Source organism: Chrysemys picta, chromosome 13 (assembly GCF_011386835.1).
Source record: "Chrysemys picta bellii isolate R12L10 chromosome 13, ASM1138683v2, whole genome shotgun sequence".
Taxonomy (NCBI): Eukaryota; Metazoa; Chordata; order Testudines; family Emydidae; genus Chrysemys; species Chrysemys picta.
This window is the reverse complement of record NC_088803.1, coordinates 53751095-53767270: the sequence shown is the minus strand read 5'-3', so window position 1 is coordinate 53767270 and position 16176 is coordinate 53751095. Positions and strand designations below refer to the sequence as shown.

Here is a 16176-nt window from a genome sequence, read left to right as displayed (position 1 = left end):
CATGGCGTTAAGTCCCCACAGTTACAGCCAAACTCTCAGCTTTGGGCCTCATTTGTGTGTGGACGATACCTCAACAGAAAGCCCCTATGAACAAGACAGAAGCCCAGCATCATCTGTCTCACCAGATCCACAAAGCAGAACGGAGGGAAAAATAAGGGAGGTGTGGGGGAGGGAGGGAGGGAGAGAGAGGTTGGAACCACAGAGAAATCCCTCATTAGGGTTGAAACGAGAGAGAATATCCTCAAGTCCAGGAGAAAGCAGAGAATCCTCGAGAGTAAATCAACTAGAGCATCCACCAGACAGGACACCCCTTATTATAGCATGCAGTATTACACGAGGGAGCCCCAGGAGGTGACGGAGTCCCGAGTAAGTGGTATTCATGGCAAGCTGAGAAATACCAGACTGCCCCAAGGAACGAAAGGGAAAGGGTTGAACAGCAAGTCTTACCTTTGCTATCCTACTGTACTCCAGGCAGTCCTGAAGCTCAACTCTATCAGTCCTGGAAGCTACCAGAGGCCTGAGAACAGGCAAAGCTCATTACACTCTAAACTCTACAATTAAGTCTGTTCTCTAGTCCTCCACCAAGCTTATCTTTTGTGCAAAATTCATCGCTTCCTCTGCTGTAGCAGGGAGTGCGGCATCATTTAAAGAAAAGGTGAAAATCAAATGTAATCCCAGACTGCAAATCAAGTGGGTGAAAATAAAGCCTCACCATTATCATTTCATACATGTGAACAGCCTTTGTGAAAGCCCCACACAGCCCTGCTCAGCATAAGCAAGCTTTATGCACAAGAGGCAACAGAATCCAGAAACCTCCCAAAAGAGAGAAGAACTAAGAGAGGTCATGGGGGAAACATGACATTAACGGCTGGCCGGGGCTTCTGGTTTGGTTCTTTAATTATAGTTGTAAGAAGTGGAAAAATATTTATGACTTTGAAAAAATCCAAGAAAAAAAACCCACTGGCCTATTGGGTTTTTTGTGTTTTTGTAAAGACAGTGCGACTGTTGGAGATGTGTGTGTGAAGGGGAATAACCTGCACAACAAATCTGGCAACTGATTACTCGGATTTGTGCACGTCCTTTCTGTGCCACACCTAGCAACTGTGTCCCTGGCCTCTTATATCATTTCATTTCCCACCTGAAAATGGCAGGCACAGATGCGGAGGGAGGTTGTGAGACTCCTTTTTTCTACACTGTCAGTGAGGGACGGAAACCAAACCTCCGCCAGCTTGAGAAATATAAACAGAAAAATGAGTGGTCCAGTGGTAGAGCCCACTGATGCGCAAACGTAGATTCACATTTCTTGACTACTTAAGAGGCTTTAATGAACATGCCTATTTATTAGATGATGCAAGAGCATATAATCTACTTACAAATATCCCACACAGTACGGAGCTCTGGGCCCAGATATCAAGTCAATTTGAACCGTGTTCTTTAAAGTGAAGGTAACAACTGAGTGCTTCTTCCAAGAGAACAAATAAGCTGTTTCCTTCAAATGTAGGACCACTCAGGAACCCAGCCCAAAGGCGGCTTTCACTGCTCCTGTCCGTTGGGACTTTAGAATCTCCCACTACACACAGTGAATCCTTGGGATGTACCAGGTCTTGTGTTGCCCATTCCCCCATCTCATTGCGCTGCTCTATCCCTTTCCGAAGTGCTGTAGCATCCTTATCCGTAAAGCAGAATGGAGCTACAGCTTACAGACTTGAGCTGTTACCCCTTTCCTCCTTGCAGCGTGCTGCCAGCTGTCTGAATACGCAGATCCTAGCTCATCTGTGGATCTCCCTCATACCAAGCTTTCCAGAGAAGACCAGTGCCTCTCTCCCTCTCCAGCTCCAGACCATACCCGCCTCTTCAAACCACATTATAATGACATTGCACATACCCTTGTTCAACTTCATTGGCTGGGGTCAGCCATATTACAAAACCAACCACAGCCCTTCACAGGCTGCTAGTGCTGTCTCTTTGCAGAGTTCACTTGTTTCAGGCAATGTACAATAGTTATGCAATTTACAGTGGCTGCCCCTATCCCTCAGACACATCATGATGTGATCAAAAATGATTAAAGGGTCAGCGAATGATTCATAACAATAAAATTATGGTGCATCATTGACAGTCTCTCTCTCAATAGCCTGAAGGAAACATTTTAAGAAATTATAGCCGAAGTGATGAGAGCGACAAGGTGAGGCAGGTAAGATCCTTATCTTTTATTGACCCAACTTCTGTTGAGGAGAGAGACAAGCTTTTGAGAAGCTGGTCCAAGGAAAGATATTACATCACCCACCTTGTTTCTCTAATACCCTGGGTCTGACACAGCTACAACTACACAGCAACGACTGTAGGTTTTATCCTGTTACAACTGTCCTGGATACCTGACAATTTTAAATAGAAGCAGGTCAAGTAGCAACAGCAGCTATTACAGTCAGCCCCATTTAATTAGCGATTGTTCTTAGGCACATGCTCTAAATTGGAACAGGCGTCTGGTAACTCATTTTCTGCAATGCCCTCAATAGGTTTTCATGGGTAACATTTTCAAGTGTGCCTAAATCCCATTTTCAAAAGACCCTTAGGACCCCTCGTCTCATTAAAAGTCAATGGGACTTGACTCCTAAGTGTCCATCGATTTTGAAAATGGGACTTAGTCACTTTTGAAAATTTGACCCCAAACCCACTTTAGTGGGACCCCACTGAGACCTCATGCTTTAATCTCTATGCTCAGTTATAAACAAATTAACATGCAACTACGATTTTCAAAATGCAGGCATCATAGAAGCCACGCAGCTTCTCTTTCACTTTTCAAATGCCTACTTCCATCAGGTGCAGCTTTAACATATCTGCAATTAAAGTGCAATCAAGCATATAAAGTTCAGAAATCCTTGAGGGATTCCATTGGTTTCTTTGTGTCTGTATTTACTTACTGAGAATTTTGATGTGTGAAAATTCCATCTGCCGTTGCTAGGAATCTCTGGTTAACAAGGTCACTATTAGCATCCTTTTATTTAATTGCAATATCATTTTATTATAACTTTTTCCTGTGAATTTGGTGGTGGTGAAAGGGGCTGGACAGAAGGCTTGGGGAGAGCGGAGCTTCTGTTCATCCTCAGAAAGCTACCAGATAGACTGCAACCATGCCAGCTTTCCCCCCCGTTGCCCTGCAAATGGGCCTCACTACTGCCCTGGATGGACCATCTCCAGGACGGAGAGATTAGTTTGATCTTTACGGCCCATCCAAACCCTTGTTCCCTTAGGCTGAGGCTGTCAGCATGGGGAAGGGCAGTCAGTGCCACTCACAGAGGTAGGTTTTGGTCCACAGAGAACTGGACTGTCAGTGTCCTTCTAAAAAGGCAATTGTGCATGTGCGATTGCAAACACTGAACTGGTATCTGTAGAGGCAAGAGAATCTCCAGCTCATGGAAACAGGGGAGTGTTTTGCTTAAGAGAACTGGGTACGTTTATCACGAGGTCTGTTAAACATCTCAAACCCAGAGTGCGGACCGTGCATGGATCCCAGTCTCACAGCACTGTGCAAGGGAAACCAAGTGCCCTGTGCGGTGGCAGAGGGGAATTCAGATTACTCACTGTCCCGAGTTTGCTGCAGTAACCCATTAGGATGGAGGATAGTGAGTTTGAAATTCCTACCACAGCTCCAGCAAACTGCATGAAGGGCCTGAGCCAGTGCACCCTGCTACCCAGGGAGGGGTCCCATTGACTTCAACGGGCTTTGGATCAGGCCCAAACTCTACAATTTTTCCAGATTCACATAATTACGAACAGTAAGTGCAATGCAGAAACAGAACCATTGTTGGGAAGATAACTGAGCTCCGCAAAGGGCTGTGGGGTCGCAGGCTAGTGAGTTTCATTGGCTCCCAGGAGCTGCACGTGGTGCCAAGGAGGAAAGAACCAGGAGAGCGTCACAAATAGAAGAGTTACCTGTTCATCCCAGGCAGATTGCCCCAGAAATAGCGCGCTCTGTGTGCAGCGGATACCTTGATGGCGTCGATCATAACTGGGTTGCACTGCATTCCGAGATAGAACAAGGGAAAAGATTAAAGAGAAGCACCTGTGGCCAGCATAAACCGTACCATCCAGCACCAACTGCAGCCACCTCCAGCTGCGTTCCAAATCAACTCACTGCATGGAGAGGGCTGGCGAACTGCCCTGCTCCTCACGTAACCAATGAACAAAGCCTTAAAAGGCTACTCTCATGCATCCGACGAAGTGGGCATTCACCCACGAAAGCTTATGCTCCAATACATCTGTTAGTCTTAAAGGTGCCACCGGACTCCCTGTTCCTTCCCCTAGGACCTGAAATTTCAAAGTGGTGCTGCTGCACGCTCCCGCACCCTGAAGTCCTGTGCGCCAGTGGCCAGGGCCGGAGCAGCATTCTCCAGCTCCCTGAAGCCAATGCCCAGCATGGGGAGTGCGTTCTCCACTACGTGCAATTTTAAAAACTCAGCAGATCCTCTCAGAGGGAGCCAGCATAAATGTCTTTTTGTTCTGCGTGCGTACATGGGGTCCTGATCCAGAACTAGGAATCCTAGGCACCAATGCAATACAAATGAATAAGAATGATATATGTTGATCAAATTCCAGTGTCTCACTGTTCATTACTTTGGGTCCGGGACAGAATTATCCTCCTAGGTAGAGACTCTTACAACACGCAATAGACAGGCTGCAAATGATGCCACAGACGTTGCAGCCTCATCTGTAGCACCGTCTTTGTTATTGTGAGAGTGAATGCTTTGCACTTCCCTAAAATATCAAAGCACTGTTCACTAATGAACAGACGCTCAAAATCCTCCTGCCAGGCTGCTAAGAACTATTAATCCCATTTTACAGATGGGAAAATTGAGGCACAGAGAGGGGAAGCCATTTGCCCAAGGTCAGAGAGGAAATCTGGAGCAGAGCCAGGAATAGAACATCTATCTGCCAATTCCCAGCTCTGTGAATTGTCCTCTGGAACATCCTTCCTCCGCAGTTGTTTTGTTTGAGCTTTTTAACCCCGGGTCCCTACACAACCACCGCCCATACATATTCTTACAGCCCAGCTTCATCCTCAGGCTGATTTATAGGATCTATTATATGATAAAGCACATGAAGGATGCAAGAGCCTGCCCGTTCTAGGCCCTTGTCTGCAAAGCAGGAATGCGGGGAATGGCTCCCAGTAACTCCTACCTCCAAAAATCGAGAAATGTCCCTTTTATCATTGACTCTCATGGCCACAACATTCTCAAACATCCAGAAGAAGGGGCGTTCCTCCCCCGCCTTGGGACGTGCGTAATTGAGGAGATGATAGAACTCGAAGAACAGCCTTCCAGTGCCCTCTGCAATAGGGAATGTATAAGATTGTGAGGGCTTACCCCAGCCCAAAGAAGAGAGAGACTCCCGTCTCCCGTCACAGCGACGGCACAGGCAGGAACAACAAGAGCTCCCTTCACACCGCGCTGCGAATGCGCCTCCACCCTGAACTAGCCCTTCCAGAGGTTAGACAAGCTCAGTCTCCACGGTCCATTCAGTCCTGGACCGCCCTAAAGCGGGTGCCACTTGGGGAACATATTAATGCCATTTATGGTGGTGGTAGTTTTAGACTCCTGTCCACAAGGAACTGGAATGAGACACCAAGTCATTTCCCAGAAACTACCAAACAGTCACCAGACCAGATGGTAGAATCTTGTGGCCAGCACCAAACCCGGCTGGATATGAACCAGGGGGTTAGAGGTGAAATGTTCCATTCCCCATTAGCCACCACACCCCTCCAGAAACAAACAAACAATCTTACCATACAGACCCTTTCTGGCAGGATTCACAATAGAGAGATCGTTACAGGGGCTTCCACCAATCACCAAGTCGAAAGGACCCCACTCCTCAATCTAGGACAGACAATCGGATTCAGTGTCAGTGAACACCAGATAACAGTCGTCTCCCCTTAAAGTACATGCCACTGGGGGCATGACAACAACTGTATCACAGGTCTGCACACTCAGCTCACACTTCTCCTTTTCAGTAGTAAATAAAGTAAATCCCCCTTGGCGTGGCAGGTGTGTTCGCCAGCCCTTCCGTGGAACGCATTTCTCTTGGTTATGCTCACGTTTCTCTTGGTTATGTTCCTGACATCATGCACGTATGTGATGTTCCCTTCGTGCCGGACAGTTCCCACAGCAATGGAATCTTCGCAAATCTCAGAGGCGATGTATTTCTCCACTTTAATGCCTAGGTCCTTCAGAACCAGGTAACCTGTTGGGGAAAAGACACCCAGGTTGAGTTCCGGTTGGGTGGTTCTTATCAGTCCCTCATCCTTCTCCACTGGCCCATAACACACGCTCTGTGCCACCCTGGCGCATCATGAGCAAGTGCAGACTAAGGATCTTCTCTAGCTCAGTAAGGGTGGCAGAATCTGGTCCTCTGAGCTCCCCCACACCCCTTTAAGATCCTCTCCATGGAGAGACACCTTCAAAGAACACATTGGACTTCTCCCAGGAGCACCCATTCATTCTCTCCAGGGGGAGGAAGCAGAACCAGGGAGGTGTCTGCAGAACTGAACCTTCAGTAGTCAAGCCACCTGCACGGAGACCTTTCCCCACTGGGGGCTCCATCGTACAGGGCTCCCTCGCCTTTCCCCACTGGGGGTTCCCCCAGACATTTCCCTACTGGGGGCTCCATCTTACAGGGAAGCCCCCAGAGCTCCCTCGCCTCTCCCTGGACAGAGTGGGCAAGGAGGGTGCTCAGAAGCTCAGAGAATCAGGCCCTTGCTTTCTAAAGCCCAATTGTTCCAGCTTCCTCACCAAAACCAAATGGGGGACATACCGTCCTAGAGCTCCCCCTCCTCAGTATTACCCAGGACATGCTGCTTATCAAGTAGGGTCTCCAAGAATGTTCTAAGCAGCTCTGGTTAGCACTCACTTAGCCTTTCCTGAAGGCCTGTCACCAGGTAAGATTAAGATCCAAACACAGCATTTATCTCTTGTCAAGTTGGCTGTATAGAATCCATCCCCCACCCAGATCCAGTCCAGGACTTTGGTAGAACCTATGTAGTGTGTAACTGAAGAATTCATCCTAGGTTTTGCCCAGGACACAATGTGTGCGAGGACACGCTGCCCTGGGTGCACTTAGTGAGTATGACATGGTTCTTCACCTTGAAGCTGAATTACAGGGTCGAATCCAGCCCTGGTATAAACAAACACAACTCAACTGACTTCAGTGGAATTGCATCTTACATACAGCAGAATGGAATTTGCCCCAGATGGGTTATTAATTCCAGGCTCCAAGGCCCTGGGACTAGAGCTGGTCGGGAGTTTTTTTTTATGTAAAATGGTGATTCGTCAAAACAGATGCTTTTTGGCGGAAAGAGTCAGTTTCTGTGAAACTGTCCTTGGGAAGGTTTCTCAGGCCCAGGATGGCATTTCTGGTCGGGGGAGAGAGGGGTGGGGAAGGAGAGAGAAAGAAAGAAAGAAAGACATCACCCCCCCCCCCCCACTCCCAAACAGTCCAGTGGTTAGGGACTCAGCTGGGATGCAGGAAACCAAGTTCAAGTCCCTGCTCTGCCTGATTCAGAGAAGGGATTTACACCTCAATCTCCCTGCCCCAAGGCAGCTGCTTTACCCACCAGGCTATTGGCTGTTCTGGGGTGGGTCAAGTCTCTCTCCCTCTCATGACTTTTAGTGAAAAATTCCCAAAGTTCTCATTTTCATTCCAATGCAAAACGAAAGCGACATTTCGAAACCTCTGATTTTTTTGCAAACTCGTTTTCCAGCCAGCTGTACCTGGGACACAGCGTTGGCATCGACCTCTGCCTTTGATTTGCTTTCACATTCTCCATATCCGTTAATAAGCAAGCTGGGTCTGTGGTCAGGCTCCGCTGGTGAATGGAAGGGACAACAGCAATTGTGTCTCAAGGGCCTGCCCTCTCCCACCACAACTTCCCTCCGTCGAGCAGAAAAAACAGCTACTCAGATTCTGGACTCTTTAAGGGGCGGTTTTGTGGATAAAGCGCTGGTCTGAGAATCCTGGCTCTGCCTCGGGCTCACTCTGTGTGAACGTGGCCAAGTCACTTCATCGCTCTGGGCCTCGGTTCCCCATCTGTGGAATGGGCATGATGACAATGACCTAGCACCGTGGGGGGCTACGAGGCTGAGTTCAGTCAGGTTTGTGAGGGGCTTGGATCTCCCTGGATGGCAGGTGCTAGAGCAGTATGAATCATCGATATTTAATACTGTTAGTCATTCAGAAATAAGCTCTCTTGGCTCCTCACCTGTTGCTATGCCATCAAATAGGGACAGCACTCTGATTGGCCTCCTTTCTGTTGCAGGCACTGCCGGGTAGATTTTAGGCGCATCCTGCAATTAAATAGAGAGAGAAATGAAGTGGGCTCATGCTCCTATTGCAGCAGGACTCCCCTGCTCAATGCTCCACGAGGCAGCCCCGGGCCCAAGCCCTGTCATTACAGGGCTCTCAGCTGGCTTCTCTTCAGGAGAGCTTGGGAGAGCCCAGAAGCCTCGGAAGACGTGCGTGCAGGAAAACACAAGTCAGGAACACAGAGGGCACCACGACTGGGTCAAATGCTAACAGAAAAGTGTGGATTTTGAGGAGTGGTTTTAAGAATCCAGCGGATTCCCATAATCCCAGATGACAGTCAGCAGGACCCCTCAGGAAGATGCTCACCTCCCTTTTATAGGCAGCACGAAGGATTCAAGCACTCAGAGACCACAGGGACGGATGACGTACAAGAACCCAAAGAGATAAAACATTCCCTGTTGCCTCAATTCCTCCTCCCTCTTCTGCTGTCCTTCGGCCATTCTGCTGCGCTCCCCAGGGCACATCCTCAGCTCAGGCAAGCTGGGATGGCTCCACTGAAGTGCACTGGCTAACTAAAACTAACTTTCACGTCCATATGCGTAGCTAACATTTCCTCTCTGCTGCTTACCCTCCTGCAAATCCCCATTCCCAGTGTCCTACACAGCCTCATGTCCTTCCCCTTTGCTAGTGTCCTCTCGCCCATCCCCATGTGTGATCTGTTGTACTCCTGCCCCAGGTTGATTTCCTTACGTATTCCTGTCCTTTGTCGCTGGTGAAGAAGTCTTGCAGCCGTACATTCCAGTCCGGTCGGCGCTGTAACACCCCATAGCACTTCTGTGGTTGACACATGTAACAGCTCCAGGGCTCTTGCTCTTTTGCCTTGGCCGAGGTACCTTGCCCTACCAGGACCTCCAAGCATTCGACACAGAAGCACCTGCGCAAACCAGGAGAAAACGGTAACTGAGTTCCAGAGGCTCCTCCACTGAGCCACCTTCCACCTCCAAGATTATGCTTGTAAATCTCCCCAGGACAGGACACTGCTATGGAGCCCAATTCTCTCATCTCTCCCATCTTTCAGGGAGACAGTAGGTCTCCAGGTCTTCTCTGGCATCACTGTGGAATGCATGCATCTCTAGGTGTTTAGAGCTGATGACCCCAGCTACGTCTTCAGCCAGGGTATTCACCTCCCTGCATCCTGGGCAAGGCACGTGCTATTCTCTTTAAGGGCTACGTGCACAGACCTGCTCAGGTATGAGGCAGCAGGTCTGCTGAGCACCAGTCAGGCCCAGAGCATAGTGCTTTCACCTGGGACTTGCTGTCCACAAGCCAGGTCTGATCAGCTGGACTCTGAGACAACACCGCGTGAAGAGAAAGGCTATACATCTTTGGATTACAACCTGGGGAAGGCGAGCCAGGAGTCACTGGGAAAGTATTACAGAGGCTTAAAATAGTGTCCTCTGACACTATGTCTAAGTGGCTTCTCCCTTTCTCTGGCTGGGTTTTCAAAGGAGCCAGCCAGCCCGCCCCTACTGAATTTCAACTCCCTCCAGCCTCCTTTGAAAATCTCAGCCCCCATTACTGCCCTGGGCAGCCTGTCCTAGTCCACACCTATGGGATGCACTAGGGTTGGAGGCCAACATTTTCAAATTGCTTATCCCATGGATCCTCAGCCTAGATTTAGATACCGAAACCCAACTGGCCAGATTCTCCAGCAGTGCTGAACCCCCTCCCGCTGCAGCGTCTGCCCCAGGAATTCAGTGTCCCTCAAATTTTTCCCACCCATGTGTGGAATGAATTTTGTTATGTGACACCTCACCTCCATCTTGGTGCACAGAACAAAATTCATGTGGTGTGGTGGGGCCAAGGGGTTCAGAGGGCAGGAGGGGGCTCAGGGCTGGGGCAGAGGGCTGGGGGTGGGGGGGAGGGCTCCAGCTGGGGATGTAGGCTCTGGAGTGGGGCCAGGGATGAGGGGTTTGTGGTGCGGGAGGGGGCTCCGGGGCTATGGTGGGGAGAGAGGACTCCCCCCAGCTCTCTATCCCTGCAGCAGCACCTGGGCTGAGGTGGGAGAGGTTGGGCTGGAGCCGGCCGGGAGTGTCACCTCTCCCTGTTGCGGCAGGTCGAGGGCTAGGGGAGAGGCATCTGTCCCCACCACAGCCCTGAGCACCTGCATGGTGCTTAATAGGCTGCGGCGCAGCCGCGCAGCTTAGAGGGAACTTAGCCCAGGATCTGCTGGAGAAGGAGAAACACCCATGGCGGGTGCCAGGGCGGGGGTGCCTACCGGCAGCAGCTGGCATTGCTACACAGCAGCAGCTCCTTGCCCTCGCAGCACACGGTGCAGTAGGACTGGTAACCGTCCTCGTCGTACATGTAAAAGAGCTCCAGGAATCGATCCTAGCGAGAAGCATGCCCAACAGAGAGAGTCAGAATCCCGGAGTCTACTGCCAAGCCAGCGCCACACGGCGCCAGGCAGGATGGAGAGAACGCAGGGGGCACATGGCGCACGCCAAAACCCTCTGGCTCATACTGAGAGGCAGCACAGAGCTGCACCTCTCCGGTGTCCCGTGGGAGCCTCTAGAGCTCCTGGGTGCACAGGGCAGCAGACGCTGCATCCGCACGTTCACGTAGGGGCCGGATCCAGTGCCCAGGGGAGCCAATGGAACGAGTCTCACTGACTTCCATGGGCTTTAGATCAGGTGTTAGAAGGGTGCTGCGTGCGCTCCCCTAGGATGGCCAGGACAAGGGTGTGGCACCCTAGCTCCTCCTCCCCCCGCCCTATCCTGGGTAAGGTGACCGGCCCCCTCCCCAGCCTTAGCGCACGGTCACAGCATGACCCCTCCCGCCTCCCTCTGGCAGAGCGAAGTGTACCCCGACACGGGAAGGTTAGCAGTGCTCCGGTAGGCCCTGGGGCTTCCCACCCCAGCTGGTTCTCACCCCACCCCACTCGGCAGCTGCTCTCAAAGCCTCGCAGGCTGCAGTAGCCAGAGTCACTACACACTAACAGTGACCTGACCCAGCCTTCTCCCCCGGCCCCCCGCACCCACCCTCACTAGTGACTTACCCTGCAAGTCTGGCAAAGGCCCCCCTCAAACAGCGGGTGGAATGTGGCTGGGTTTTTTCTCCCGCACGATAAACAACTGTCTGTTTAATACAATGAACACACCCTTTAAAAACAGTGTTATTGATCCCAGGAGCACCTAGAGGCCGGATGCCACAGTGCCAGGCGCTGCACAGACGCACAGTGAGAGACAGCTCTCGCCCCGAAGAGCTCAATCTACGCAGACGAGAGACACAGGAGGGCAGAAAAGAAGGATGATTATTCCCTGCGTTAACACCGGGGAGCCGCAGCGCCGAGAGACGAAGAGCCCCGATTCAGGTGCTCAGCGCCCACAACGGGAGCCAGATTTCCCAGGCGGCTCAGCTCCCAGGTAACTTGCTGTAATCGGTGAAAAGGGACCCCGGAGAATCGAGTGGCAGGCAGCAGCCTCTTTGCCAGTCACTGCCCCCTCCGTGGCTCACACCGGAGCACCCACCAGAAGTCCACAGGGCCCTCCCTGCTAGTCTGCAGAATGAAGCATTTTAAGAGCCAACCACCACCTCTGTGACGTAACTATGACCATTATTAGTACTTTGCAAAGAGGCACAGCGAGTGAAAGTCAGTTCATTGTCTGTGGCAGAGCAGACTAGAACCCGGCCGTCCTTAAACCCCTACCCATTCCCGCTTGGGCCTTATCTCGCTATGCTCCAGTGCCTTCCGGAGTTTCAGTTCTGCCTAGTTTGTAAGGAAACACTGTCCATGAAGAGAGGCTACTTCTCCCCTTTGCTGCGTCCCACTTAATACTGGACTAATTCTATTCCCTCCCCCCCCCCCACCCGGCCCGCCTCATTTTCTCCATTTTCCATAGATCGTTATACGGCCCTTTGCCCCATATAATTTTTTACAGCATGTTTAGATCTAGCGGAATTTCAAGAACAAACCAATTTCTGACCAACTTGAGTTTAACCTTTAGCCAGTAGACTAATCTCTTAGCCTGAAATTTACCCCGGTACGTATAGAGGGCCAGTGAAAGGTCTATGTACCAGGTAGACTCTTCTGAGAGGAGTCAGGACCCAATCCTGCAGGGATATACACACACATGCTTCACTTTATACATCGAGAGCAGCCTCAGCGAACTCCAAGGCACTGTCCCAGCAGCTCAAGTTAAACACCTGGGTAACTGTTCGCAGGGTGACTGGCCCTCCTGCATTTCACCCCGTGGGAAGGACGGTCACCTCTCCAGCAACCTGGAGAGCTTCCAGTAATTCCACACAGTGCAATTAAACGGGGGAGACCAATTATCTCTCATCTGAGGCCATATCCAAGCACCTGACTTAGCCACTGACTTTTGAGTGAGAGAAGAAAGGAAAGTAATTACCTTCAAGGCTCCTGTTGTTGTTTGTGACTTCGGAAACCATTTGCTCTTTACAAATAAAAAACAAAAAGAAAACGTGCTCAGTCCTTAAACGATTTTATGTAGCGAACTTTACATGTAGCCTATTTAATAGCACTCAAGTTCCTTAATTTAAACCACTATAGCAATACTGAATATTCACCCGAAGGCATATATATATATTCACATATTATGTACTTATCTTATACAGACTGTGTCCCCTTTTAGGAGCTTTACTCCTGGGGTTCACTGCTCTGAAACAGTCCCAAATGAACCCAGGGGACAATACAGTTAAATACATTTTGGCAGAAAACGTTCTGTATCCGTATATTAGCAGGCAGCATGAGGATGTGCGTGTATGGCCGTGCCTAGATTAGGCTGTCATGCTAACCGTGTTTGTGTGCAGATTAGGGTACGTGCAGGCGAGGGTTATGTGTAGCGGGGGCGGGTACACATTATGTGGTATGCAGTGTGCAGAGGTGTGGATACTGACGGAGCTAGGCAAATACTCCAGCTCCCACATTTCTGGTGCTACACCAAAAAATGTCATTTGTTCCGTGCTGCCTGGGAGGGAGTCACAGCTTGTCACACGTCACCTGCCCAGAGGGGTGTCTCTTTGGTGCTTTCTATGTCTAAGTTTTTGCTGAATTGTGACATCCCCCTTGGTGCCACACACCCCCCATCTCCCGAGTTACCTCTGCTCTGGTCCTCCTCCACCCGCTCCTTGCTGTTGTTGCAGAAGTTAGTCTTCAGTCGCTTGGCCGGGGGGCAGTGTTCAGGGGCACAGACCTCTTCAATGCCATTCTTGAGGAGAGCCACTCCGTTCTCTGTGAAAGGAGACCAGCCTCAGCCTTCCCAGACTCTGTCTGGTCCTGACCCACTACCCTGGCTCTTTAGTCTTGAGAGTCTCCAAGAAAAGTGTTGAATTTCTCTCTCTCCTTTCTTTCTCCCTCATCCTCACCAAGAATAAGTGCCCTCCTCCCCTGGCCAGATTTATCCTGGTCTAGTGAGAGGACCATGACAAGCAAAGGCCAGAGCACTCCCGAACTAGAATCAGGTTACACGTTCTTCCAGTGGGAAGCCTCTTCCGCTAACACATGATCGACCCGATGCCATGTTCCCCTCAGCGTCTGGCAACGCAGCACCCACACCCCGTCCTTCCGGCACGGATATAGTCTGAGCTCCTGCTGAGACCATCAACATTCCCGCTGTGTGCCAGGAGAGTTAATCCTGATGTCAGACCGGGGCGAGGGCGGCATGTGCTGTGCTGGAGATGATTGGGAGATTGGGGAGGGTGGCTGGGAGATTTCTTTGCACCTGTTCACCCCCTCTCCCTCACACACGAAGCCCTGCTGGCCAGACATGACTCTGGGAGAGGCGTCTCAAGGGCCACTCTTACTTTTTGCCTTTGCTGGGCATCAAAATATTTCCCTGTGTCCCCCGAGCCCCTTGTGTGGCACCCAGCCCAAGCCCTGCCTGATGGGTGAACACAGCCAAACAATAGTTTAGTTCCTGGAGCAATATTTTTATGCCAACTGAAAGGTGCTTCGTGTCTTTCCTCTGGCCTTTTGCTAAGCTGGGCGTCTTTGTCTAATGGCACCCACTGTGCTCCTGCCCAGCCAGGGCCAAACGCATCCCTGGGACAACACCACTGCAACCACTAGAGTTACACTAGAGATAGCTCTGGCCCCCGGTGTGCAGAGGGGAGCCTGAGCAGCAGATGACGATGCAGACAGGCGGGAAGAGGTTGGCCAAGGGGTCAGTAGCAGCTAACCAAATTCAAATCCAGAGCCCGGAAATAAAGGCAAGTGGCCAGGTGTGTTGGCAAGTCTTGACCAGGCCAGCTCTGCTGTCTGGCTCACAAAAGCAGCAAACCTGGAGTTTTCGGCGGTTTCAGTCCCTTGCATCCCATGGGCTTGAAGCCACTCAACGCCCAGTCAATCATGGGCTTTAGCTGTTCTTCCAGAGACTCCCCAGGGGTGCCTGGGAACGTCTTCCCTGCCCGGCTCCTGGCAACCTGCCGGAGAGAGGGGAGAAGTTACCACGTTCTACGCAGCCGGATGACAAGTCAAAGCGTCTCACAATGGCATCCCAATGATGGTCTCACTTGGAAACAACCACTCGAGGAGAGGGGGCCAGGGTCATGGGGGCTCTCGCTCGTCTAGTCTGGCTGAAACGCGGAACCTAGGCGACACGGCTGGCCTGACTTTTCTTGCTTGGATGCAGCCTCCTGTGCCAGCCCCCCCCCAAACATATGTGCACACTGGCTCATTCATACCAGCACCTGCAGCAACAGCTGCTCCCCGGGGTGGGGGGTGGGGCGTACAGGCCTTTCCTTGAGGGCAGCGCTGCCACAAATTCCAGCAGTGGGTGTGCCAGCTCCGGGGGGGCTCTCTTGGGGCTTTCCCTCCCAGTCAGCTGGGAAGAGCCTGCAACCAGCCACGTCTGCGAGCCCCAAACCAGGCAGGAGCAGGAGCAGGAGGAATCAGCCCACAGCCACTGGCCCAAATTCCAACGGCAGTGGAGTCCCTGCAGGTTTGTAGTGAGTAACCAGGAGTGGAATGTGTCCCACTGTGCGTACCAGATAGTAGCTTCACGAGGCATTTAGCCCCCGTGCCAATAACAAGGCCTGCGGCTCATCAATCATCAGCCTGGAGCAACTGCTCCCAGGATAACCTCCCCGAGCGACTGGGGAGCTGCGGCAGGAGAAGCAAAGATCCTGACACAGAGCCAGACTCGGCAAGACCAGCATGACTCTGGAGGAGCCAGCAGTGACTCCGATTCCCCGCAGCGTAAACGTGAGCAGGGTCCGGCCCCAAGTCTGCACCTCGGCACGGTGCCAGGAGAGCAGCGAGAGCATCACTGAGCCCACCCCAAACAGCTGAGAAGAATCACTGACACTTTGCAGCGTTAGTCCCTTTCGTCCCCGGATCTCAAACCTCCCCTCACCCCCCTCCCCTCCACCCACCCACCCCTTAACTAATGCCTCGATGCGGGGAACTCTCCTAACCTCCCCATGCACAGCGGGGAAGGGACCTGCCCAAGCTTACGCAGTGAGAGAGTGACGGAGCAGGGAATGGAAGCCAGGAGTCCTGACTCCGTCACCGGCTCTACCCAGAGGAGGGCGGCAGGGCTGTTTTCAGGGGTGAAGGAGCCTAGTTTCCTGGCCCAGGCACTTTGGCCTCCTTAGTTTCTTCAGTAGTAACGTTGAGCAGCCCAGCTGCAGCACCTGCCGCAGTCAGTCACTCTGGGCAACACGAAGCGTCTGCCTCCCGTGGCAGGTCACTAATTACAGTCTCGGTGTGGGTGGGATATGGCAGGTTCTGACTTCCCTGCCTACGTCCCCAGTGCTCCCCACGCAGGCCGGAGCCCTGAGAAATGCTCGGCCACCCTGCGTTGCCAAGAGATTCCCACTGAGCGAGCAATCTTGCAACCAAACCCAACCCTGCTCTCCAGT

The 16176-nt window shown here is 51.6% G+C and overlaps 1 protein-coding gene across 6 annotated transcripts in view; it reads right to left on the bottom strand.

The window, feature by feature from the left end:
- The window catches only part of DNMT3B (DNA methyltransferase 3 beta), an 88022-nt gene that overhangs the window by 6801 nt on the left and 65045 nt on the right, over positions 1-16176 (bottom strand). For 5 of the 6 annotated variants that reach the window (XM_065566346.1, XM_042842583.2, XM_042842584.2 and 2 more), the window contains exons 8-19: positions 14595-14736; positions 13415-13546; positions 12705-12749; positions 11351-11430; positions 10571-10683; positions 9043-9226; positions 8249-8333; positions 6089-6234; positions 5780-5870; positions 5176-5324; positions 3931-4016; positions 448-517 (exon numbers count right to left, since the gene is read on the bottom strand). In XM_065566346.1, the coding sequence (XP_065422418.1) occupies positions 448-517; positions 3931-4016; positions 5176-5324; positions 5780-5870; positions 6089-6234; positions 8249-8333; positions 9043-9226; positions 10571-10683; positions 11351-11430; positions 12705-12749; positions 13415-13546; positions 14595-14736 (1323 nt within the window). The remainder of the gene's footprint in view (positions 1-447; positions 518-3930; positions 4017-5175; positions 5325-5779; positions 5871-6088; positions 6235-8248; positions 8334-9042; positions 9227-10570; positions 10684-11350; positions 11431-12704; positions 12750-13414; positions 13547-14594; positions 14737-16176) is intronic. The other variant, XM_065566347.1, reaches the window with a different exon arrangement.